We start from the raw sequence: 26,434 nt of genomic DNA, 5'->3' as shown, positions 1-26,434 counted from the left end.
GCCCTTTTGTAGTTGTACCCTCAACCCACCTCTGGAACCTGGTAACCACTTATGTATTCCCCATCACTATGGTTTTGTCTTTTCAAGAATGTCCTGTAAATAGCATGTAACCTTTTGAGACTGGCTTCTTTCACTCATCATGATGCCTTTGAGATTCATTCAAATCATTGTATATATCTATAGTTTGTTCCTTTTATTGCCGAGTGCTATTGCATTCCAGGGAATCTACTACAATTTGTATATTCACCACTCAAGAATATTTAGCTTGGTCCAGTTTTTGGCAGTTATGAATAAAGCTACTACAAATATTCATGTACATGCGTTTGTGTGAAAGTAAGTTTCCATTTTTCTAGGATAAATACCCAAGAATGGAATTGCTGGGTTGTATAATTCTATATTTAATCTTTTGAGGAACTACAGCTTGTCCTCTATTCTCTAACAGTGTCTATCACAAAGCAAAAGTTTTTAATTTGGATGAAGTTTGGTTTATTAACTTATTCTTTTTTGGAATCATGTCTAAGAAATTTTTGCCTAACATAGGTTATAAAAGTTTTCTCCTATGTTGTCTTCTAAAAGTTTCATAGTATTCCATTTTATTTTCAGATCTGTGATCCATTTTGAGTTTGTTTATGTATACTGTAAGGTTTAACTTGAGGTTGCTTTTTTCTGCATATGGAGTCTAGTTGTTCTAACACCATTTGATGAAAATAATATCCTGTCTGTATTGAATTGCCTTGTACCTTTTTCAAAATCAATGGGCCACATTTGTGTGTCCTGTTCTGAACTGTCTACTCTGTCCCATCGATCTAGGTGTCTATCCTTTTACCAATGACACACTGTCTTAATTACCATAGCTTTTTATTTATTAAAGTCAGGTTATATGATTTCTCCAAGATTACTCTTTTTCAAATTTAGTTGTTCTAGTTCTTCTGCTTTACCATGTAACTTTTAGAATCAGCTTGTCTATATAAGGTAGGAGACCAGCAGGACTTGTTTTCTGGTCCCAACCCTGATGACCAAAACAAGATCTGGTTCAGATGGGGTAAAGCAAAAAAACTGATGAAAACCACAGACGGAGACAAAAGCAATCCTTAGCTGCCCTCATTGCTCACAGGTATAAGCTACTCCCACTAGAGCCATGACAATTTATAAATGCCATGGCAACAACCTACAAGTTACCACCCCTTTCCAGGGCAAGACCCAAAACTTACTGTCCCTTTCCTAGAAAGTTCTAAACAACCCACCCCTCAATTTGTGTTGACCTGACCTTTAATTTGCATATAATTGAAAACAGATTTACATGAGTATAAATACTGTTGCCAAGAGCCCATACTTTGCTGACCCTGGGCACACTGCCTAGGAGTTAGCCCTGCTCCAGAAGAAGCAATACTGTTCAATAAAAAATTTCAGTCTATCACTACCAGTTTGCCCTTGAATTCTTTCCTGGTTAAAGCCAAAAACCATCCCAGGCTAAGCTCAATTTTGGGGCTCACCTGTCCTGCATCATATATCTACAAAAAAATCATCCTGGTGTTTTGATTGGAATTGAATTAAATCTATAGATCAATTTTGGAAGAAGTAACATCTTGTCTGTGTTGAGTCTTTCAGTCCATGAATATAGTATGTCTCTCCATGTATTTATTGTTTCTATCTTCTTTGATTGCTTTCATCAGCATTTTCTAGTTTCTAGCATAAAGATACTTAACAGGATTTGTTAGAGTTATACCTATGTGTTTCATTGCAAATAGCATTTTTTAAAAACTTAGTTTATTATAAATGTGCAGATAACGAACTAATAAGATGCATTTTTGTGTTTTGACCCTACATCATACATTGTTAAACTCACTTTTTTGTTTTAGAAATTTTTTGTAGATTCCTTATAGTTTTTATGCAGACAATTATGACATCTGTGTATATGAGCAGTTTTTTCCTTTCCAGTCTGTATGCCTTTTATTTCTTTTATGTACCTGGCTAAGGTTTCCATATGATGTTCAATAGGAATAGTAAGAGTAGACATGAGAATTTTTACTTTAAAAAATGTAATCACAAAGGAATTTGAGTGTATGAGAATCGTATGTATTCTGGTGCCTTTTTGCCTTCTCTGCCTTCCACAATTGATTTTTACCAGAAACAAATAGAAGTAAAAAGATATACTTCTTTTATTAGCTTATATTTCTAGATACCATCATAATTTTTTCTGTAATCAGACTTAAGTTTAGTATTACTTAAGGTACTATCATTTCTATGTAAGTTTTGAAATACAGTTAAAATAGTTAAATGTCACATGAACAAAAGTCAATCTGAGTTATTTGAAAATGATTCATTTTTGTAAGCTTTTAAATTAATCCAGAAGTGCTACAAAGCATATTTTTTGACATGTCTTACTCTACTTCCTAGGGAATTGGGGAGCTGTTCTCTAATCTTGTGTCTTGTTTTTCATCTTTTTCTCACCTCCCATCTCCCTTTCTTGCCTAGAATGTCCTTTGTGTGCAAAACCCTGAAATTTTGGGTCAAGTTGCTTCAAGTATATTCGGTTTATGACAATATAACACTTGTAGATACCTCTATTACCTGGTTGGAAAATTATAATATGAATTTTGTAACATTGAAGGGGCAGGGGAGGGTCCATCACTAAGAGAAAATATATCATCTCATATTTCCAGAAAATTCTAACGATGATTCCCACCGACGAGGAGAAGCAGAAAATCCAGGAAGCTCAGCTGGCCAACCCTGAAATCCCCTTGGGCAGTGCAGAGCAGTTCCTCCTCACCCTCTCCTCCATCAGCGAGCTCTCTGCACGACTTCACCTCTGGGCATTCAAAATGGATTATGAAACTACAGAAAAGGTAAGCTCTCAGTAAGAGAGGCAGCTGATCCCACATCCACAGGATTGAGAAAGGCAGTTTTTCATTGATCAATATTAAGGCAGTGAAATGTCATTCTTGGCATAGGGTGTGGAGGGTGAGTTGACAATGAGCAGGTCGTGTGTACACCAGGTCATCAGCAGCTGGCCAATGGAGGCTGATTCTAAAGTGTCTGCCTGGTGCCAGCCTCAGACACTAGATTGTGGGCACCAGCTGATTGATTACAAAGCAAAACAGTTAAATTTTTTTTCAGGTCCTATATTCTCATTATAGAAAATGTGGAAAATACAGAAAAGCACAATAAATTTCCTATAATCCTTCCACCTGATGATAATCGCCTAAACTGCCAGTGACTATGGCAATTAGCAGGTCTTTGGGTCCCTTTGAGAGAGTATCCCTGGTAGAAAGTTGAAGATGATGCCTATTGCAAGAGTTTGGGGGGAGAATAGAAGGAAAGGGGACTTAATGGAGAAAGCTTGAGGAGGCTCCTCCTGAGTAGAAAGCAGAGGACATGGGCATCCTCTCTGGAATAGGGCAGTGGGAGTTTGATGCAGGCTGAACAGAAGGAGCCAGTGGAGAAGAAAAGGGAGAGATGGAAAGTGAACTGTGTGGGATCTTAGTTGAGAGGAAGTCCCCAGAAGAGATTCTATAGGCCAAGTGGGCCAGGTGCAGTGGCTCACACCTGTAATCCCAGCACTTTGGGAGGCTGAGGGAAGAGGGTGACTTGAAGTCAGGAGTTCAAGACCAACCTGAGCATCATAGTGAGACCCTGTCTCTACAAAAATTTTAAAAACTTAGCCAGGTGTGGTGGCATGCACTTGTAGTCCCAGCTACTCAGGAGGCTGTGGCAGGAGGATCACTTGGGGCCAGGAGTTCAAGGCTGTAGTGGGCTATAATCGCCTTACTGTACTCCAGCCTGGGCAACAGAGTGAGACCCCCATCTCTAAAAAAATAAAGCCAAGTGGAGAGGCTATGTGGTCTCCATCTTCTGGCAAAGGAAAGAGCAAGGTCCTATACTGAGGGCCAGATAGGTGGTGGTGGGTTTGGGGGACTTCAGGAGGGAACTACAGTATTTGAATTCATCAGGAAGTCAAGCAGAGAGAAAGACACCTAGGACTGCTGAGGTGACTGCTATGACTGGGTCACAAGACCAGCCAGCGTGCTCAGGTGACTTTCTTTAGCTAAGGGAGGTAACATCATGGAGAAAACAGATCACTGGGTCAGCCTGGCAGGACTTGGGCTGGAGAAACTGAAGCTGGATCTCCTGGCTTTGGGATATAGTCTGGGGGAGAGCCTCAGTCAAGACAAAGGAGTGGGGGCCACAGAACAGCAGCAGAGAGGGTAGGGGAGATGGAGGCCATGAGGTTACAGGGTGGGCTGGAGGTCTGAGGGAGGGGGATCATGAAGGCAGTGGGGTAGTGAGGGCAGTAGCCTTCTAGTGAGCAGCCCAGGCTGAGAGGTGGCTAGCCATGGAGTGCCTTGAAGGGAGGAGGAGGCCTGGGGCAGTTCAGGGACATTGAGGCCACAACTTTCATTGCCAATCTGCCTGGAACGAGAAAAAGCAAAGAAGACGACTGAGGTCTAGAAGCTGAAGGAAGATGGGAAGGAAGAGTTTCCCAGAAGTCAGCCACAGCCAGGAAGGAGAGTAAGAGGAGGGCATTCCCTGAGGCAGGAAAGGAGAGTCCAGAACCCTTGTCACCCCAGCACAAGGTCCTTTTGGTCTCCACTGCAGGGTCTGGGGAGTAGAGGCTCTCCCTGCCACACGTTTCCATACCTAGGAACAATGCCCATCGCGGGGGATTGCCTCGTGCTGGGGAGAGCACCACGTGTTCCCTTATACAGAAAGTCAAAAGAACAAAGTAAAGCCAAATTGTACATTTTTTATCGTCTAATTTTTTTTTAACTGAAAGGAAGTAGCAGAACCACTCCTGGACCTGAAGGAAGGAATAGACCAGTTGGAGAACAATAAAACCTTGGGCTTTATCCTGTCTACTCTCTTAGCCATTGGAAACTTTCTAAATGGAACTAATGTAAGTCATCCCCATCCCTCATCCTGCAGCCCCCGCCCCCCTTGCCACAAAATCCCTGCCCAGCAATTGCTGATGAAGGTTGTACCTCAGGTTCCCCAAAGCACAGTAGAACAAATGACTTTTGTATCTTCTTGCTGAAAATCTAGAAGGAATTTTGTTCTTAAGATACCAGGGCCTGGGCTGGGTGCAGTGGCTCACGCCTGTAATCTCAGCACTTTGTGAGGCTGAGATCACGAGGTCAGGAGATCGAGACCATCCTGACTGACATGGTGAAACCCTGTCTCTACTAAAAATACAAAAAAATTAGCCAGGCATGGCGGCACGTGACTGTAGTCCAGGCTACTCAGGATGCTGAGGCAGGAGAATCGCTTGAACCTGGAAAGTGGAGGTTGCAGTGAACTGAGATCTTGCCACTGCACTCCAGCCTGGGTGACAGAGCAAGATTCCATCTCAAGATTTCAACCAGTGTCTTGCTACAAATAAGAAAACAGAAAACACACACATGATTCTTTATGAAGTGTAACTACTCTCAAATTTGACATTGGAAAACTCTTCTGCCCCATTTTTTTTTCCTGAGCTTATCACTCAAATATTCATGCTTATATGCATTTTGATGCTTAAAGAAAAACAACTTTAAAAAAATATTTTTAAGTTCCGGGGTACATTTGCAGGAGGTGCAGGTTTGTTACACTGGTAAATGTGTGCCCTGGTAGTTTGCTGTACCTATCAACCCATCACCTAGGTATTAAGCCCAACATGCATTAGCTATTAAGAAAAGCAACTTTTTAAAATTGACCCAGCTTTGGCCAGGAAGTAGGTGACAGCACGCAAAGGGAGGAGGAAGTAGATAAACAGATGTAAGAGCCTAGTCCCACAGCACCCTGATTTAGGGGTGAGCCCTGGGACATGGCTCATGGCTGTGGTGGGAAAGGGCTAGAGGCTCCCTCATTCTCAGTGTGGCTGGCCCACATGTGATCAGCCCTGGTTCATGGAGCATGTGGCCCCAGGAGCTTCAGTCACAGAGAAACTGAATGTTGGGGCGACTGCAGCTGGGAATTGATTCTAACCATCTGTGCTGTTCTCTAAGAGCCTGCGTGAAACTTGTCTTGTATATTGATGTTTGCAAAACAGGCCAAAGCGTTTGAGTTAAGCTACCTCGAGAAGGTTCCAGAAGTCAAAGACACAGTGCACAAGCAGTCGCTTCTCCACCACGTGTGCACCATGGTGGTGGAAAACTTCCCAGACAGCTCCGATCTGTACTCGGAGATCGGGGCCATCACCAGGTCAGCCAAGGTAGGTCTGCGGATGCCGAGGAGTGGGGCTGGTCTCGCCACAGCCACGGGGTCTTTATCCGTCATCCTCGGGGAACACGTGCCCTATTAAGTAAAATGCCCAAGTGCCGCCTGCATTCTCTGCTCTAGAGTTTGTGAATATGATTTGTTTTGTGGCATTTCTAATGAATTTTAAGATATTTTTCCTATCTCTGGTTCTCGGTCAGATTCTTTCCTACTGAGGTATGCAAGGCAAGCCTGCCATCCCATTCCTAAAGCCTGTGTCCACTGTTGAGCACTGTTACTCACCAGGGTGGATTCTCCAGAACACTGAAACAGCACAGCTTGTCTTAGGTGGGCAACCATGTTAAAAAGATGCAATTTGGCTCTTCCTGAGATGTCCATAGGACATTGCAGTGAGGTGTGGAGCCAGAAAACAGGGCCCTTCCGGCCCCTGCTCACCAGAGATCGGCAGTCCCTATGATCTTACCCAAAGAGAACATTTTTATAGGGCTGTAAACAGTATATGGCCTTGGCCCTCAGCTGTAAGCTCTTAAAGCAAATGCAGAGTTAATATCTTCATGAGCTTATGCTTCATTAGAAAAGAGACAGTTGCAGTATGTGGACACCTGGCTGCCTCTAGTGCAGGGGGTCCCTGAGGCTGACCAACCCCTGGAGGGATCCCAAACACACCAGAACTGGGAGATGTGAAGGTCTTAGGAGCACAGGAAACTCACTAGGGTAGGGGGCAGGGGTGAAAGACACCCTTAAATAGGGTACAGCAACCAGGCCAGTGTGAAGGAACCTTCTAGAAACACCCCTGGCTGGAGCATGAGAGCCGGCAGTACTGGGGTGTGTTGGAATCCAGCATGAGAGGAAGAGAGAGAGTGGTGGGCAAAGGTGGGGAAGGATGTGGGTTGGCTGCTGAGGCCTGCTTTAAGGGGCCCTTCCTCTCTGTCTGCCTTCTGCCACAGCCCTGGCTTGTGGGGACCTGGTGGCCGAGAGCCTCCTCCACCTACCTCCAGAGCTGCAGGCTGGCCTCTGCCAGGTGCACCGAGCAGGGGACCCTGAACTGGCCTATCAGAATTTTTTTCTAAGCCTCATTGTATCATGAGAAAGCGAAGCCTTTCCTATCTGGACTCAGGATTCCTTTGGTTTCAGACAAATCATTTTCCTCAAAGTGCCATGAAACCCTGCATACTTGAATCCCATGGGCTCTGCCTAAACTCGCCTTCTCTTTTTGATGCAATAGCATCAGGAAGTCAGGTACATACGGTGTCTTGCACGCCTCCCTGCTTCACACCAGACACGACACTGAGTGTCTTCATCCTGTTGGTGCCACAGATCCTCTCACAAAATCCATCTTTGCGGACTCTTTCTCCTACATTGTCTTTCTAAGGATGGGCCTGGAGGTCTGAGGTCACTCCAGCAAGTCCCCTGTGGGCTTCAGCAGGCCCTGCGCATTGCCTCTGTCAGTGGCTCCTTACCTCCGCGCACTGCTCACCTCCACGCACCTTCCGCTCAGCCCCCCGCCACACCCTCCGCGTACCTCGCACTCATTCCCGTACCCGCACCCTCCTTGCACCTCCCGCTCAACACCCCCAGCCACACCTTCCGCGCACCTCCCATTCATCCCTCACCCCCGCACCCTCCTCGCACCTCCCGCTCAACACCCCCAGCCACACCCTCCGCGCACCTCCCATTCATCCCTAACCCCCGCACCCTCCGCGCACCTCCTGCTGCTCTGGCTTTTGCTTGCTGGACACAGCCTTTCCCATCTTAGCTACTTTCCATCCACCTCAGTCCCCTCCTGTCAGCTCACCCACTTATTTATCTATTTCTTCCTCCGCTCTCGTCCTTCTCAATTTCTTTCCCCATCCCTCTATTAAATGTGGTCCTCTGATGTATTTTTTCATGACTAAAAATCTCTCTGATTTATGTAATTTTTAGTCTGGAAATTCTATAAAATCATCACCTTAGAAAACCTCATTTCAGCCTCCTTCAGGCAATCCAGCCTGTCTGCACGTCCCTGAATTCACAGCCAGCGCTCTGTCACATCTGTCCCTTGCATGTGTGAGGTGCATCTGCTGGCAACCCTCACACCCACACACAGGCACACACACGGGCCTGGTGGGGGCTATGTGTCCTTCAGAGTTTGGGAATCGCCTGTGTGTACAGTCAGCCTCCTTGAGAACAGGAAGTTGTCTCATTCAGCATTTGTGTTTATGTTCAGTGCCTGGCTTAGAGACTGGTGTAGTTTCTCCGTGAGTGTTGGTGGAATGAGTGAGTGGGTAGGTGAATAAAACAACTTGTCACTCACACTATAAAGGAGATCATCACGAAGAGAGGTGGTTGCCCATTAGTTGGTCCCCAGCATAGCATAGCCATCCTCGTCGGACTAGGGTGCATTTCTCAACTTGAAGAGAAATATTATCGCTGAAGAATAAGAGTGCTCTGAAAAAAAATTTATGAGACATCTTAGTTCATCTTGTACTAGGGTTCCTTGATATCATGTTTTAATTTATAGTTCCCAAAGATTTATTTCCAAATATGGCCAAAAAAGGTGACACATGTATTGAGTTCATTTGGAGAACAGTTTTATCACTAAATAATGTGATGTCAAGATAATGACAAATACACATGTGAATAATTTTTAGCCTGTAAATATGTTTGTATTTCAAGATGTGAATTTGGTTTTGATGTTTGTTTCTCCCCAGAGGCAGTTTGGTCTCCCAATTCAGGTTGGTGTCTGGCGGTTTCAGTGTGTTTGCAATGTTCTCGCTCTGATTTTCAGGTTGACTTTGATCAACTTCAGGATAATTTATGTCAGATGGAGAGAAGATGCAAGGCTTCATGGGATCACCTCAAGGCAATTGCAAAACATGAAATGAAACCGGTTTTAAAACAACGGATGTCAGAGTTCCTGAAAGACTGTGCAGAGCGAATTATAATTTTAAAGATTGTCCATAGAAGGATAATCAACAGGTAAGTGGATTGAGGAACTTATAGAAAATCAGTACAGTGGCATATTGAAAAATTTGTGCTGCAAATTAAGAGCTGATGGTTAAATTTACAGATTTTTGCACATTCTTGGTACATAGCAAGTACACTGATGATACGGATGTTTAACAGTTTCATGGCTAATTAATTTTTCTTACACAATAATATAATGCCATCAAATCTCAAAGTTGGAAGGAATCTCAGAAATAATTTGATCCAAAAATCCTACCTATCAAGAACTGCATCTGTAAGATTCCTAACAAATTGAACCCTGCATCTCTGGGTCTGCTGGAAGAATTTCACCTACAGAGAGGACACTCCCTTTCAAGGCAACTCTCTTTGTTAGAAAAGTTCCTCTTTTACCTGATCTGCAGCTGGCCTTCAGAGGACCCTCCAGTAATGGATCCTCCAACAGCTGCTCTATGCCACAGCCTACCTGAGTGAGGTCCAGGCTCCATCACAGCACTGTCCTCTAGACCAGCCCTCCTCAGAGTCACAGGATCCCAGAAGACCCTGGAGACACAGCAGTGAGGTGTCCGACCTTGTTTTTCCCACAAGGAGAATGGGGTCTGGAACTACCCATGGCTGTCCAGGGCTGTGCCACCAGAAAGCAGTGGCAGCCCGAAGACTAGAACCTGGATCTTCTAATTTCCCAGGCCAGGGCCTTTCCTACCATGGCTACCACTCTCTTCTCCTTTGCTTTGTCACAGAATACAGTTGAGGGACCCTCACCCATTCTTTCTTCCTCCCTCCCTCCCTGCCTTTCCCTTCTTTCCTCATCTCCTTCTTTCACCTTTCTTAAGCCTATACAGAACTTTTTAAAAACCTGATACTTTTATCTGCACGTGAACCCTCTCCCAGCTTGTGTCAGTTTCTGCTTTGATAATCATGCTCCCAGGGTCTTCATCCAGACCACTGAGAAAATGGCAAGTAGTTTTTAAATGTTGGACAGGACAAAAATAAGGAGCAGAATCTTCCCTCCAGGTTGACAACTATCTGTTAATCAGTTCGTTTGGAATTTAATTGTTCAACTATAAATCTCCCTGACTGTACTCTATCTAGACCTTCTGGCTGTCCTTCCTTCCTCAAGGGAACTTTTAAGAGATTTTGTCAGATTTCTTACTGAAATCAAAGAGGCAGGGAATGTGAGCTGGTTTGGCCCTCTGTGCTTTGTATTATGCAAGCAATTCCCCATTTAAAACACACACACACACACACACACACACACACACATACACACAGAGAGAGAGAGAGAGAGAGAGAGAGAGAACACCAACTATTATTTGGAATGTCATGAAGTTGGAGTAATTTTTTGAGCATTTTATAAAGCTATTGAGCTTGGTTACGTTAACCATTTTGTCCCAGACAGATTAAAAACTCAGTTTGGTGGTATGTCTATTTCTTAAGCTATAAAGTGTTTGCTCTCTTTGTCCCATTCTCCTTGGTAAGCTGGTCACCCAGATGATGGCTGCTCCCGCCTCACCTGTCTACATCCCATTGTGGATGACCAGGAGGAGCCAGAAGTTCACTGTGGTTTTGGTGTGGGTAGTAAAAGGGGCGTGACTAAAGGGAAGTGGTACCAGGAAGTGGCCAATCCAAACTATCTAAACCGTAGCACCCTGGGTTCAAATGAAGTCTTTAGCTGGAGCCCTGCATGTAGAACTGATTAAAGCAGGACTCTTGTTGAAATTGAGATGGAGGACTGAGAGCCCCAAGGACTGTGCCTTGTTTTTCCCTCCCTCTCCCACCAACAGTCCTCAGGATCATAGCTGAGGACAGCTGTGATTTTTTTTTTAACTTAACACATTGAGAAACTGAGGCACAGAAAGGAGAAGAACCCTAGTTCAGGGCCTTATAGCTGGTAACCAGTGGGATCATCTTAGTCATGCAAATGAGCCTAAATACTTATATTTTGACTTCAGATAAAAAAGTTTCAAAAAGCTGTCTCTTTAGGTAAAACCTAGTTTTCAAAACTATTTCCTGGCTAAGAAAATTTTGTTTTGGATGTTCAAACCTGCATTTGTTTTAACTTTTATTTTAGATTCAGGGATACATGTTAGGTTTGTTACATAGGTAAACTCGTGTCATGGGGGGTTGTTGTACAGTTTATTTCATCACCCAGGTATTAAGGCCAGTATCCAATAGTTATCTTTTCGGCTCCTCTCCCTCCTCCCACCCTCCACCCTCATGTAGACCCCATGTCTGTTGTTTCCTTCTTTGTGTCCATAAGTTCTTATAATTTAGCTCCTATTTATAAATGAGAGCATGCGATATTTGGTTTTCTGTTCCTGTGTTGGTTTGCTAAGGATAATGGCCTCCAGCTCCATCCATGTTCTCACAAAAGACATGATCTCGTTCTTTCTTATGGATGTATAGTGTTTCATGGTGCATATGTACCACATTTTCTTTATCCAATCTGTTATTTATGGGCATTGAGGTTGATTTCATGTCTTTGCTATTGTGATTAGTGCTACAATGAACATTCGTGTGCATGTGTCTTTCTGGTAGAATAATTTATATTCCTCTGGGCATATACCCAGTAATGGGATTGCTGGGTCGAATGGAAGTTCTGCTTTTAGCTCTTTGAAGAATCACCATACTGCTTTCCACAATGGTTGAATTAATTTACTCCAACGGTGTGTAAGTGTTCCTTTTTTCCCACAACCTCACCAACATCTGTTATTTTTTGACGTTTTAGTAACCATTTTGACTGATGTGAGATGGTGTATCATTGTGGTTTAGATTTGCATTTCTCTAGTGATCAGTGATGTTGAGCTTTTTTTTTTGTATTCTTGTTGGTCATATGTATGTCTTCTTTTAAAAAGTGTCAGTTCAGGGCTGGGCGCGGTGGCTCAAGCCTGTAATCCCAGCACTTTGGGGGGCCGAGGCGGGCGGATCACGAGGTCAGGAGATCGAGATCATCCTGGCTAACATGGTGAAACCCCGTCTGTACTAAAAATACAAAAAATTAGCCGGGCGTGATGGCGGGCGCCTGTAGTCCCAGCTATTCCGGAGGCTGAGACAGGAGAATGGCGTGAACCCGGGAGGCGGAGCTTGCAGTGAGCCGAGATGGTGCCACTGCATTCCAGTCTGGGTGACAGTGATACTCCATCTCAAAAAAAAAAAAAAAAAAAAGTGTCTGTTCATGTCCTTTGCCCACTTTTAGTGGGGTGGTTCATTTTTCTCTTGTACATTTGTTTAAGTTCCTTGAAGATGCTTGACATTAGACCTTTGTCAGATGCATAGTGTGCAAAAATTTTCACCCACTCTGTAGGTTGTCTGTTTACTCTGTTGATAGTTTCCTTTGCTGTGCAGAACCTCTTAAATTTAATTAGATCCCATTAGTCAATTTTGCTTTTTTTTTTTTTTTTTTGCTGTGCAGAACCTCTTAAATTTAATTAGATCCCATTAGTCAATTTTGCTTTTTTTTTTTTTTTTTTTTTTTTGCTGTGCAGAACCTCTTAAATTTAATTAGATCCCATTAGTCAATTTTGCTTTTTTTTTTTTTTTTTTTGAGACGGAGTCTCGCTCTGCCGCCCAGGCTGGAGTGCAGTGGCCGGATCTCAGCTCACTGCAAGCTCCGCCTCCCGGGTTTACGCCATTCTCCTGCCTCAGCCTCCCGAGTAGCTGGGACTACAGGCGCCCGCCACCTCGCCCGGCTAGTTTTTTGTATTTTTTTAGTAGAGACGGGGTTTCACCATGTTAGCCAGGATGGTGTCGATCTCCCGACCTCGTGATCCGCCCGTCTCGGCCTCCCAAAGTGCTGGGATTACAGGCTTGAGCCACCGCGCCCGGCCTCAATTTTGCTTTTGTTGTGATTGCTTTTGGTATCTTTGTCAGCCTGTTCCTATGTCCAGGATGGTATTGCCTAGGTTATCTTCTAGGGTTTTTATAGTTTTGAGTTTTACATTTAAGTCTTTAATCCATCTAGAGATGACTTTTGTATGTAGTGTAAGGAAGGGGTCCAATCTTCAGCATTTGACTCGCCAGTTATCCCAGCACCATCTATTGAATAGAGAGTCTTTTCCCCATTGCTTGTTTTGTCAGCTTTGTCAAAGATCAGGTAGTCATAGGTGTGCAACCTTATTTCTGGCTTTCTATTCTGTTCCATTGGTATATGGGTCTGTTTTTGTACTAGTACCAAGCTGTTGCAATTACTGTAGCCCTGTCTTACAAAGTTGGGTAGTGTGATGCCTCCAGCTTTGTTCTTTTTGCTTAGGATTGCCTTGGTAATCCAGGCTCTTTTTTTGTCCCATATGAATTTTAAAAGTTTTTTTCTAGTTTTGTGAAGAATGTCTTTGGTAGTTTGATAGGAATAGCATTGAATCTGTAAACTGCTTTGGGCAGTATGGCCATTTTAACGATATTGGTTCTTCCAGTTCATGAGCATGGGATATTTTCCATTTGTTTGTGTCATCTCTGATTTCTTTGAGCAGCGTTTTGTAATTCTCATTGTAGAGATCTTTCACTTCCCTGGTTAGCTGTATTCCTAGGTATTTTATTCTTTTCATGACAATTGTGAATGAGATTGGCTTTCCGATTTGGCTCTCAGCTTGACTGTTGTTGGTGTATAGGAAAGCTAGTGATTTTTGTACATTGATTTTGTATCTGGAACTTTGCTGAAGTTATCAGCTGAAGGAGCTTTTGGGCTGAGATGATGGAGTTTTCTGGATATAGAATCATGTCATTTGCAAGCAAAGATAGTTTGACTTTCTCTCATCCTATTTGAATGCCCTTTATTTCTCTTGCTGGACTGCCCTGACCAGAACTTCCAACATTATGTTGAATATAAGTGGTGAGAGAGGGCATCCGTGTCTTGTGCTGGTTTTCAAGAGGAACGCTTCCGGCTTTTGCCCACTCAGTATGATACTGGCTGTGGATTTGTCATAGATGGCTCTTATTATTATATTTTGAGGTATATTCCTTTAATACCTAGTTTATTGAGTGTTTTTAACATGAAGGGTGTTGAATTTTGTTGAAAGTCTTTTCTGTGTCTATTGAGATAATCGTGGATTTTGTCTTTAATTCTTAAACATGCATATTAACCTTTCCTTTTATCCTTTTGTACTCTCTGGATGTGCAGACCCACCCACTCACTCCTGTAGATCCATTAGGCTACAGTTGCACTGTGAAAGGCACAGAGAGGGACCAGGGGAGAGGAGGAGAAGAAAACTGTTATTAGTCCATTCTCATGCTGCTAATAAAGACATATCTGAGACTGGGTAATTTATAAAGGAAAGAGGGTTAATTGATTCACAGTTCTGCACCGCTGGGGAGGCCTCAGGAAACTTACAATCACGGTGGAAGGGGAACCAAACACGTCCTTCTTCACATAACGGCAGCAAGGAGAAGTGCCGAGCAAAGCGGGAAAGCCCTTATAAAACCATCAGATTTTGTGAGAACTCACTCACTATCACAAGAACAGGATGGGGGATACTGCCCCTATGATTCAATTATCTCTACCTGGTCCCTAAACGATACATGGGAATTATGGGAACTGCAATTTAAGATGAGATTTGGGTGGAGACACAGTCAAATCACGTCAAAAGCCTTCCTGGGAGGCCTAGCAAACTACAGCAATGGACGGCCATTCAAGGGGGAAAGACAGGCAGAAGACAAGTAAACACCAAGACTGGTGTGCCATTGCCCAAAGTCCACCCCTCCCCATTCTGGGCCAGACACACTACTCAGTGGCAGGCTTGAGTAAGAGGCAGATGATGGAACAGATCAAAGATGTTTGACTTGTGCTTTGGAGTACTGGTTGGGGGGCCAGCCTGCCCATAACCATACGATCTTCATATCATGTATTCTAAAAGTTACAAAAAATTCCTTAAAAGTTTTACGGCCTCAAAGTCATATCCTTTTTGTTCTTCTGAAGGAATACTATAATCTCTCTCTTTTCAAATGTGTATCTGGATCTTTTTCAGACCTTTACTTGTTTGTTGTTACTCTCCTTGTTTGTAAAATACATGCTTAAATAACATTTCCAATTTATATGTTAAGTTTGGATCCCCTGTGCATCTAAAAACAATGCTCTAGAAAGTGTAGGATAAAGAATCTTGGGTTGCATTTATGTATAAAGTAGGACCCAGAACATTAATATATTAGAATGAGGTGAAGTGGTTAACTAGCTGTGGGCTGATGGATTCTCCCCTCAAATCTTCCTGCATACAGATCTTGAATAGTTGTTATATTGTACTATCCAACCCTAATATCATATCATATATCTAATATATAATGTCAAGTGGTAATAAGAGCCAGGAAGAAAAAATAAGAGTATAAATGGTTAGGTAGTGACCTGACGCAGGGTGGTCGGGGAAGGCTTCTCGGAGGAGGTGGTATTTTGGGCAGAGACCTGTGGGATGAGTGAGAGCCATCCATGCAGCTGTCAGTGGGGAAAACGTTCTAGGCATGGGGAACAGCTGGTACTGGATACCTTGTCAGACCTATGGTCCTACCCTGTGGAGTGGCCTCCTCACCCCTCCCCACAGGCCCTGCAGGCTTTCAGCTCCTTGACCTCTGTGTCCCTCTAGGGCTCCTGCACACTACACATGGTGTCTGGGGCCCTGAGGTGGGCTTTTTCAGGGAATAACTAGGAGTCCAGTGTAGCTGGAGTCACAAGAGATGAAGTCAGAGAGGTGATGGGACCAGTCGTCCACGGCCTTATTTGGAAATGCTATATTTAGTTTATCCATGCATTATATCCATTATATCCATCCAATGCTATATTTAGTTTATCTGTCCATGGACATTTGGGTTGTTTCTACTTTCAGCTATAATGAATAATGCTCCTATGAACTTTCATGGAGAAAGTTTTGTGTGTACACATATTTTCATTTCTTTTTATGCAAAGGAGAAAAATTGCTAAGTCATATAATAACTCTGTTTATCTTTTTGAAGAACTGCCAGATCATTTTCTATGGCTGCTAAACCATTTTATGTTCCTGCCAGCACTGTGGAAAGGGTCCAGTTTTTCCACATCCTCACTAACATTTGTTCTAGCCTGTCTCTTTTATTACAGCCATCCTGGTGGGTGTATGTGGTGTCTCCTTGTGGTTCTGATGTACATTCCTTAGTGATGTTGAGAAGCTTTTCGTGTATCTCTTGGCTGTGTGCATATCTTTTTAGGAGAAATGTCTATTCAAATCCTTTGTCCATTTTTTATTTGTCTTTTTAGTGTTGCGTTGTAAGATTCCTTTATATATTCTGACACAAGTCCCTTATTAGACACATGACTTGCAAATATTTTCTCCTATCTTTTAGATTGTCTTTTTAGTCTTGATAATATCCTTTGAAACACAAAGGTTTTTAAGTTTAATGAAGTCCAGTTTATCTACTTTGGTCATTTATGCTTTGGTTGTCATATCTAAAAACATTAATCCAAAGTCATAAAGATTTCTACTTTGTTTTCTTCTAAGAGTTAGGTAGTTTTGGCTATCATTTTTTAGGCCCTTTACTTTAAATATAAGTTATATGTTTACTTCATTATTCTCAAAAAGAGTAAGCCAGTGTCCCTTATTTTAAAAAATCCATATTCAAACTGTACAAATTAGAGTGATCAACATTTTTTGTCTATAAATGGTGTTATCATTTACATAATATTGTTTGCTCCACAGAAAGCTTTCCCTCTGTCTCCTACTGTGTTCCTTCTCATTTCCTAATAACTAAAAATTGGGTACTTATTTGCTCATGTAATTTCTTTTACAACATTTTAAAACAATGTCTAATCATTTTTGTTTACAAATTAAGTAGGTAAAATAAATTTATTTTCTGCTTCTTTGGTGTTTCCTAATTAAATTAAGATTATATGTAATATCGCAAGAAATGTTTAAAAGTATTTACTCAGAAAGCAGCATCTATTTACAAACTGTGGATTAACATGTTATTCATAAGTTCACGTCAGTTTTAAGTGTTCATTAAAAGAATTTCTAAGCAACATTTCTTTATTCCTATTCAATTCTCATATAATCTAGAAATGGTGCAATATTTTTCTAAAATACCACTTTAACATTTTTCTTACAAAAGTTTTACATATATCCATTTTAGAAAAATGTTAAAACACAGGTATGCAAAATGAAAAAGTAATCTGTTGAAGTCCTACCACCTAGATATAACCTCCATCACTGGGAAGGTGAGTTGAACTTCTGTTTGCATTTTCATTTGAGAAGACTCTTAAAATTCAAAGCCCCAGGAATGAAGGACAGTGTCTTCTTACTGAGAGTGTGGCTTGTTGGTTTCTTTATTATTATTAGTAGTAGTAGTAGCAGTATTTATTTTAAGTTCTGACATTGGTTTCTTACTGAGACATTTTAGACAAGTAATTTTTGTTTCTGAAAACTGAAGTCCTTGCCATTACTGTTTTTTCCTTGCAGATTCCACTCCTTTTTACTCTTTATGGGCCATCCACCTTACGCAATTCGGGAAGTGAACATAAACAAATTCTGCAGGATCATTAGTGAATTTGCACTGGAGTATCGCACAACCAGGGAAAGGGTTTTGCAGCAGAAACAGAAACGGGCCAACCACAGAGAAAGAAATAAGACCAGAGGGAAGATGATCACTGATGTGAGTTTCACACAGTCTCTCTCCTTATGTCATTCGTTTTCAAAGTAAGATCAATCAGGAATTCTCCCCACAGTTAAAAGCTATGCTTTTTTTTTTTTTTTTGAGTATTAAAAAAAAATTCTTTGAAAAGGTGCTCTTAAAGTACTCCTCCACCATTTCTGTGAAAATCTGCTATATAACAAAAAAGGACCTAGGAGATGTAAAGTTCAGAACGTGAGGCTAGAATAGGAACATGGAACCCATTTTGATGTGTTGCATGTTGATGTTGCTGATGACATTAAATGTTGGGTCTATTTTTACCTCTGTGATGTGCGTAAAGTTAGATGAAGACAAGAAAAATATAAAAGATAATGGCACTTATCATAGAAAGACAAATGTACTGATTGGGGAATTGAGTCATGATTTTAATCATCATAACGGTGCTATGTAACCAATCAGTTGACACCTGGACCACCCATTTTGGGCATCTGAATAAATTGATGTGATTGCTCAAAGATATAATCTAATGGGCTCTCGCCAGTCCCTTGAATCATGGGACATCAGGGTGGAAAGAGATCCCAGAGGACAGCGAATCCAGTAGGAGTTTCCCTGTAGCACCCTGGGGAGCCCCTGCACACTTACATGTCTCCCCTGCTCTTGGGCTCTTTCCCCATCTCTCCCGTCTCAGCCCCAAGCCCACCCAGGTCTTGGGGGGCAGTGCATATTCAGATGACAGATGCTCAGTAAAGTGGAGTGTGAAGGGAAACATGAAGATGCCAGAGACCAACGGAGATACATAGCGCAGGTTCCTTGTTCTTAATCTGCCTTTACAAAGCATAAAAATCAGGCTAGTATCTTACTTACCTCATCCATTACTGTAAGGTCAGTTCCAGGCAAAAGGCTGAAATTTTCTGGGAATCCTCTTTTAGTCACTATTTATTCTTTCTTGAACAGACTCAACGATAATGTCATCTTTTTGATATTGACAGGTCATATTTGGAACTTGTTGAAGGACTCTAGAGTGTGATTTTTTTTTCATGGTTTGGATTGATGCCCATGGATTTCTCCCATCTGTGCATGCATTTGAGTAGCACATGGACTTCTGGCAATAGAGGGAATGGAATGAGGAAAGGATTAAGCCACAGGGCGTGCCATCATCTGGGCAATTACACACTTCAACTGAACCCTAGTCAGGCAGATTTTTTTGGGGGAGGAAGACAACCAATTAGGAAGACCTCACTGAGGCCGCCCTATGTGCACAGACATGTGTGTATGTAGTCAGCCAAGCAGAGGGCACTTGGTTACTGCTCTCTGGAAGTCCACATTCCTGAGGGTCTGACTTACATGGAAGGCCAGATGCATTAACTTACCAATTTTGTTGTTATTAAGAACCATGGGATAATCATTTCTCTTACGTAAGCTCCTTGTTTTCTTGGAATTTTCTAGACCTTTAGGAAGTGCTCAGGTCATTTTTCTGCAGAAGGAGCCCTTTCTACAGCTCTACCCCCGACCCAAGCAGTTCTGAATTCCAGTACCATCAGCCAAGAGTCTTCTGTCTCCTCTCCTGAAATCTCAGTTCAGTAGGATCCTTAGCCTCTTGGAGGACAGCAACCCGGGAAGCATGTTGGATCGACTAGGGCAAACTGTAGCCCACATTTTATTCATAGTATTATTTTTTAAAGTTGAAAAACAGGGATTGCTTATTTTTGTGGCTATGAGACACATTGGAGGGTGAAAAATACAAGCCGAATATGCTTATAGTTATGTGGATATATCAAAATTTCTTGCTAAATTCTTGAGATTTTTTACAGATCCCACTAATTTTTAAATTCTGTCTCTGAAAACATTTGGCTCTCCCAATCATAAACAGAGGTGAATGTTTCTGGAGTTTGATTGAAAAATATTTAAATTCCCATTAAAATCTGGACAGGACAGGCTTCCATCAGGAATCATTCCCAGCCTGGTCCATGTTTTTAATGGCCAAAGTGGCATCATTCATGTAGAAAGATTGCCCTCTGCTGGAAGATTAGGATATTGTCCGTTAAGGAAAAGTGTACAGCCTCGGGTTTTTGCAACTCAATTATTAAGGGCTCATTGTGCACCCAGCAGTGCCTGGGAAACCAAGGAAGATATGAGTATAAAGAAAAGCTTATATCCCAAGGACATCATAACCTGGTTAAAAATGGCATATACACAACTTACACCACTGAAAACAAAGCCAGACTATAGACTTAGAATCACAGACTCCCTGAAAGTTGGAGCTAGAAGAGATTTTAAAGAAAGCTGTTTGTAGTAAATCACGTTGAATGTACATGCTGAATAAAACGAGGATGCAAGTGGTAGCATTTAGAGATGAGAGGTCTGAGGGTAAAATCTGCAGCCCTCAAGCACCAGCTCCTGAGTACCTACCTCTCTTCTTCTCTCCCTGTTTCTGGGTATTCAGAAGGCTTCCTTTCTCATCATCCAGGGGTCTTGCCAGGCCAGGCAAGTGAGCAAGTAATTACTTGCTCAATCAGTGAGCAAGTAATTCCTCATCCTGTGTACAAAGTTGTCCCAAGAGCAAATGGTGACACAGACAAGGCAACACGAGGCAACTACAGCCTTTCTGCCGCATTCACACTCCCGATGTGGGCTGTGAGAACCCAGGCTGGTCAATCCCAGGCCTCCCATGTTGGAGGGAGCAGTAATCCTGGGAGAGACCCTTAACCTCTCTCAACCCCAGCTTCCTCTTTTATAGAAAGGGAATGATGATTACTTTTAGGGATGTTGAGAGGGCCAAGATTTTATATATGTAGCATCTTGAACATGTGTGAATTTCTGGAAAAATGCCAGCCTTCCCAGGTTATATAAATAAGATTTTTTTTTAAAGAGTAATGGAACAGGGCTGTTGTCTCTTGTCACAATGCCATTTGGGTGAGGCAGTGTGGAATGTGATGGACTGGAAGTGGTTTGTCATTTTAACTTCCAAAAACGTAGTTCATTCTCAAAACACTTTAATCTGATTTGCTGGCCTGGCCCTGTAACCTCATGGACACTCCTAAATTGAAAGTGTGTTTAATTTATGATCAAGAGATTGACATGACTTTTCACTCTCAATTTATTTTAGAAGAGGGATATTTTATTTAAAGTAACTTAGAGCAGTTTAGTGCTAAAGTAATTAAAAGTACGGAGAGTCAGTTCAGGTGGCCACCATGAGAAACAGGTGAGATGTTAAAAAGGAATTAATTTCATGCTCCTGAGGAGAGAGTAATCTGAGCACACTGCTGGAGCAGTTGTCCCACTTGTCCTGGCTGGCCTGCGTGTGGAAGGACTAGCGGTAGCCCAGACCGGCAGCCTGGGCAGGGAGGAATCCTGCGCTTGGGATGGGATGGGAGGGCCGGCAGCTGACAGGCAGAGCCAAGCAAATGGAAGCCAGTCCACTTAGAGAGACCTTGGTGACTGTCAGACAGTGATGGGTTCATAAGGATGTGGCCAGTATTGCCATATGGTTCACAGAGCAGGACACTCTTAGCAGGATGCAGAGCTGCAAGTGAGGTCAGTGCTGGTCAGGGAACCAAATAAGCTGACTGTTGACCTCAGGGACAGCCCCAGAAGATTGACCTGGAGCCCTGTAAGTCTCTCTGGTCACGGGTGATCTTGGAGTTCACGCAAGGAGTGTCCAGATGAGGACAAGAGGGTGGGGCCTGGCAGCTCCCAACTCAAGAGGATGTATCCTGGTTGTGGTGACAATTTATTTACTTGGAATTTTATGTGCCATTGAGATGATCTTTTTGCTGACTTCTGTGCCTTCTAAGAATCCCTTCTGTCTTTTCCGTCCTGTCCTGTCCTGTCCTGTCCTCTCGGGTAGACTGATGACGAGGAGGAAGTTGAGGTATGACTGTTTATGAACATGAAGAATGCCACATTTGACCGCCTCATGTATGCTCTGGTCTAACCTAACACAATCAGCATGAAGTGTCAGCACCATTCAGTGCTTTAAACAATGCATGGACATTTTTCTGGTTGGTTTTTGTGTGATCACTAACCACCTGACGGGGCCCTCATCATGCCACGTGTGCCAGGGACTGAAGGGTTAAATGCATTTTCTGAGCTGTCCCTGAGGCCTGGCTAATCAGTAACCATGTCACAAGTGGCAGGTTTAGCAGGTCTCTCCCTGCTGCTGGAAAAGTAGACAGAGAATTTTCCTTTGGCAACTTAAATATGAGAACTAGATTCCGGAATAACCACATGAAGAGGCCTGAAATCAAAGAGGAAGCGGCGCAGTGGCCAAGAGCCAGGCTAGAGTCTCAGCCCCCAGCCAGTAGGCAGCCTCTGATGTGTGCCCATTTCCTCTGCTCGTGTTAATGGCTCCCATGGGCCAATGTCCATGCAGTGGTAGATGGCAGGGGCTCCTCACCAGACCCTGGATGCAGGTGCAAGAACCAGAGACCAAAGGGGGCTAATTGGCCCTGGAAAATGAGGAGAGAGCTGTGTAGATGCTACAAGCCACAGATATGTCCCCAACCCTGTTGCCATGGCTGAAACACAGGGTGACAAAGGAAGCCAGCAATCTGTGGAGCTATTCTTTGCAAATGTTAATCTGACTTTTTGTTCTTCATCCAGGTGTTTGGCATTGTGTACGTATCGTATTCCAGCATACCTCTTTTAAAATATGTATGTCCTGACCTTCTGTTCGGTTAGAGAAAATCAGCATGAATTTCTGTGTCTTGTTCTGTTCTGCGCCCTGACACTAATTCTTTTGGGGTCCCTGGCAAGCCACGTATTCTTGAAGGACCTCAGTTTCCTTTTCCATAAAAGCAAGGTGGGACGAGGTCTAGAAGAATTCTTCCCAACTCTTAACATGCTAGAATTCTTGACTAAATCCCACTTTTGTAATTCTACCATTGTAAGTGATACTTAAGGAAAATTTAACTGCTTTCTGGCACTAAGTAAAAAAATAAAGCCCAATACGCTTGGTTAACAATGCATATTTCATTTCAATTCTCGTATCAGGGCTTTGGTGTTAGAAACACATTTGGCTTTAGACCTTCCCAGAACCAATGCCAGTCGCTCCTGGCAGCCACCCTTTGAGGGGATCTGAGTGAGTGAGAGAGACCACTACAATGGATGAATGGGTGGTGGTCCTTCTGGGGACTAGGGGCTTTTCTGTCTCATATTAGATCTTCCTGTAGGCACAGATGTTTTGTCATTAGTTTACAATTTCAGTGACTGCCGTAATGAATGTGTCTGCAAACAAAACAAGACAGAGGAGAGGAGGTTTTCCTCAACCATGGGTTTTAGAAGCTTGAGTTGTCTTTTTGGGGAGTCTCCCTCACCTGCTAACTTCCCCTTGGTTTTGCAGTCCGGCAAGTTTTCCGGCAGTTCTCCGGCGCCCCCAAGCCAGCCGCAGGGTCTGAGCTACGCGGAGGATGCGGCTGAGCACGAGAACATGAAGGCTGTGCTGCAAACCTCGTCCCCCTCCGTGGAGGACGCCGCCCCCGCGCTGGGCGTCCGCACACGCAGCCGAGCAAGCCGAGGTAACTCCTGGCTGCGTGGGGCTCATCTTGTCTTCTCAGGTTGGCCACTCCAGGGGGGTCCGGCCTCCATGGCAGGCTGTGGTCCATGGCTGTGACTGGCCCTCAGCTCCAGTGCCAACCTAACCACACACATTCCTTCACTAGCGTCTTCCTGACCCACCTTCAATAGCTTCATCTCCAAAACAAACATTCCCATGAGAGTACCTCAGTTCACACAGAGGGAATCCTTACGGGGGTGATCTCCCGAGGGAGAGCTGGGGCGGGCAGACTGTGACCTGCAAGCCAACTCCAGCCTTCCCGCTGCTTCTAGAAATAAAGTTTTGTTGGGACACAGCCATACTTACTCATTTGTGTAGTGTCTGTGGCTACTTTGGTAGAGTTGAGCCACTGTGACAGACACTGTAGGACCCACAGAGCCTAAAACATCTACTACACAGGACGAGGTTGCCAACCCCTCCGTACTGCACTACTCCCTTGGTCCCAATTTTACATCCTTAGGCAGAGACAAAAACTGAAACTTCAAAATGGTGGCCAGATTCGAGTTTCCAGATTTGTTTTTATCATTAGAAGAGATTAAGATGCATTTGACATCTGTGAATGTTTCCTCGTGTTTCCTTGGTCTGGCCTGATAACCCGTTTACCCTCCTGGGTTTCCTCACTGCCTGCAGGGTGAAGCCCACACTATTCACACTGTTCTTGGAGGCTCCTGTAGGCAGGTCCTGTCCTGTCTCCCAAGCTTGGCTTTCCTTCACCCTGCATGGTCACCGCAGCGCTTCTCGGCACCCTGCATGTCCCGGAGTCCCCGCTCTTCTCATGCTGCTCCCTCAGTTCAGGATGCCCGCTCCTCTGCCTGTCCCGTTCCATTCACCTCCATTCACCTCCACACCCTGTGGCACCCAAAAAGGCCTAAGACATCCCATGTTATGAGCCTGTCTGTGCCCAGCAGCTCTTGCAGGCTTTGTATGCTAGGCTAAACATGGCCAACGGGGATGTGAAGGAGAACATTAATGCCTGCACCATGGTGACCCCAGCCATCAGGCCGGAGTCTTGAGCCCCTGTGCCTTGGTGGATGCAAGAGGAGTGCAGTTGAAGCCTTCTTAGGGGGTGGATCTCAGTAACAGAACATAAACAGGTTGTACCAATTTTAAAGGAAAAGAAACATCTATTCCTGACCAGAAAGGATGAAGAGAAAAGATGTTGCTGGGTTTGTACAACATGCGGTCATCTTTGCTGGCATATGAAAGGGATTAGAATGGGAGGCTGTTCAGTTTCTCTGCACATTAATGCCCATCTCAAGGGAGACTTCTGCTTTCATGTGTCATGTGTTACGGAGCGACAAGTCACCCACCTGCTACAACAACTAGAAATAAAAATAATCAAGCCTTCTTTTAAAAAACATTATAGAACTGTAAAAGGAAAGAGGACTAGACAAACTAGAGTTGGAGGTGAGCTGACATTGCCTCTCTGTGAGCATTTGCCAAATCTGGGCACAAGCTGAGGATTGGGCTTACAGTGATGGAGTGACTCAAATGGGAAAGAGAAGCCAGCAGAATTTGTAGTAGCTGTGTGAACTGGTATAAGAGATTGAAATTGAGAGGAGGCCAAAATGCAGATGATTTTCTCATGAGACATTTGCTAAATGCAGCACTGCGGAATGGGGGTTGGAGGGAGGAAGGTCAGTGGGTGATCCTGGGCTAGAAAGGTTGAAGGAGATGTCCTGCAGTCTTTAAACTGAGGAGACAAAGATAGGCTAGAGTAAGCACCTTGAACAGATACTCACTGATCTCGGCCTCAAGAAAAAGAGAGGTGGGAAGTGGACTGCTTGTGAACTAAAGCTGCTGTCTGGCCTAAACCCAGCTCAGTACCTCTCTGTATCTGTTAACAGAAGAGAGAAGACTCTCTGGAGGAAAATAACGCTGTCTTCAGTCTCTGCGTCCTTCTATACACAAAGTCCAGTACAGTAAAAATTACAAGCCAGAGGAATAATATGAAAATATGACTGAAAATCAAGAAGAAAACTAGATAATAGCAGCAGACCCATAAGTGATTCACATGTTGAAATCTACAGTCAAGGACTTGAAATGATCATTATAAATGTTAAAAACTAAAAGGAAACATAGACAGATGGGTTAAAAGATAGATGATTTCAATAGCAAATTGGACTCTATAAATAAGAATAAAATGGATATTCCAGAACTATAAAATATCTGAAATAAGAAACTCATTGGATGGGCTTAATAGAGATTGGTCACAGCAAAAGAGGAAAAATGGATTCAAAGGCAGGTTAATAGAAAATGTACAAACGGAAGCATAGTGAAAAAAATGGAAAGAATAGAATAAAATGTAAGATCTGAGGGACACACAGTTGAATGGTCTAATGTGTAATTGGAATACTGGAAAAAGATGGATCAGAAGCAATATTTGAAGAGATTTAATAGATTTGAAGAGATGGCTGAGAATTTACCAAAACTGATGATAAATATCAACCAACATATTTAAGAAACTTAGCAAATCCAAGAAGAGTAAGTACAAGGAGAACCATACCGTAGACAAAGTGCTAAAATAAATAAATAAAGATAAAATCTTGAAAACAGAAAAGAAAGATACATTGCCTCCTATGGAGCAATGGTAATAATGATGGCTCAATTTTCAAAAGGAACTATAGAAGCCAGAAAGAAAAGGAATGATACCTTTAAAGTGCCAGAAGAAATAACTTCAACTACGGAAGTCTGTCTTCAGAGAAATTATCTTTCAGAAATGAAAGCAAACTTCTTACATTAAAACAGTAGAATATCCATTTTGACTTAAGTGTTTTCCTTGTAGACTCTTTAGATTAGATTTCTATAAAGGGAAAAACAAATTTCAGTGCTTTCAAATCTCAGTTTTCATGTTTTAGAAATATAAAAGTAAAGTGATAGTGTGCTATTATGGTCTAGAATGCTTTATCCTCTCCACCACATCTCAAATGTCTTGCTAACACTTACTAACTAACATGGTCCCTTGGGTATGTAAAATGTGTGTGCAGTATTACCCTGATGGCTACGGTGTGGGTGCAAGGGTTCCAGGAAGAGGAATGTATACATGACTAGGAAGAATGGAAATAAATGGTAATCAGGCAGTGGGAAAGTAACCAAGAGGAGCGGACATAAAGTAGAACCAGGAGTGAAGTCTTAAGAGAATGAAGTCATCATAAAATTGAGTTTGACAAT

The 26,434-nt window shown here is 43.0% G+C and overlaps 1 protein-coding gene across 29 annotated transcripts in view; it reads left to right on the top strand.

Moving 5' to 3' along the window:
• FHOD3 (formin homology 2 domain containing 3) overlaps window positions 1-26,434 on the top strand; it is a 488,533-nt gene that overhangs the window by 448,608 nt on the left and 13,491 nt on the right. For 19 of the 29 annotated variants that reach the window (XM_074022556.1, XM_074022554.1, XM_074022542.1 and 16 more), the window contains 7 exons: window positions 2,664-2,846; window positions 4,775-4,894; window positions 6,026-6,187; window positions 8,960-9,150; window positions 17,538-17,730; window positions 21,557-21,580; window positions 23,051-23,225. In XM_074022556.1, coding sequence (XP_073878657.1) covers window positions 2,664-2,846; window positions 4,775-4,894; window positions 6,026-6,187; window positions 8,960-9,150; window positions 17,538-17,730; window positions 21,557-21,580; window positions 23,051-23,225 — 1,048 coding nt within the window. The remainder of the gene's footprint in view (window positions 1-2,663; window positions 2,847-4,774; window positions 4,895-6,025; window positions 6,188-8,959; window positions 9,151-17,537; window positions 17,731-21,556; window positions 21,581-23,050; window positions 23,226-26,434) is intronic. The other 10 variants (XM_074022555.1, XM_005586845.5, XM_005586844.5 and 7 more) reach the window with 1 other exon arrangement.

Source organism: Macaca fascicularis, chromosome 18 (genome assembly GCF_037993035.2).
Source record: "Macaca fascicularis isolate 582-1 chromosome 18, T2T-MFA8v1.1".
Taxonomy (NCBI): Eukaryota; Metazoa; Chordata; class Mammalia; order Primates; family Cercopithecidae; genus Macaca; species Macaca fascicularis.
The sequence above is the reverse complement of the archived record's forward strand: the minus strand, read 5'-3'. Positions and strand labels throughout refer to the sequence as shown.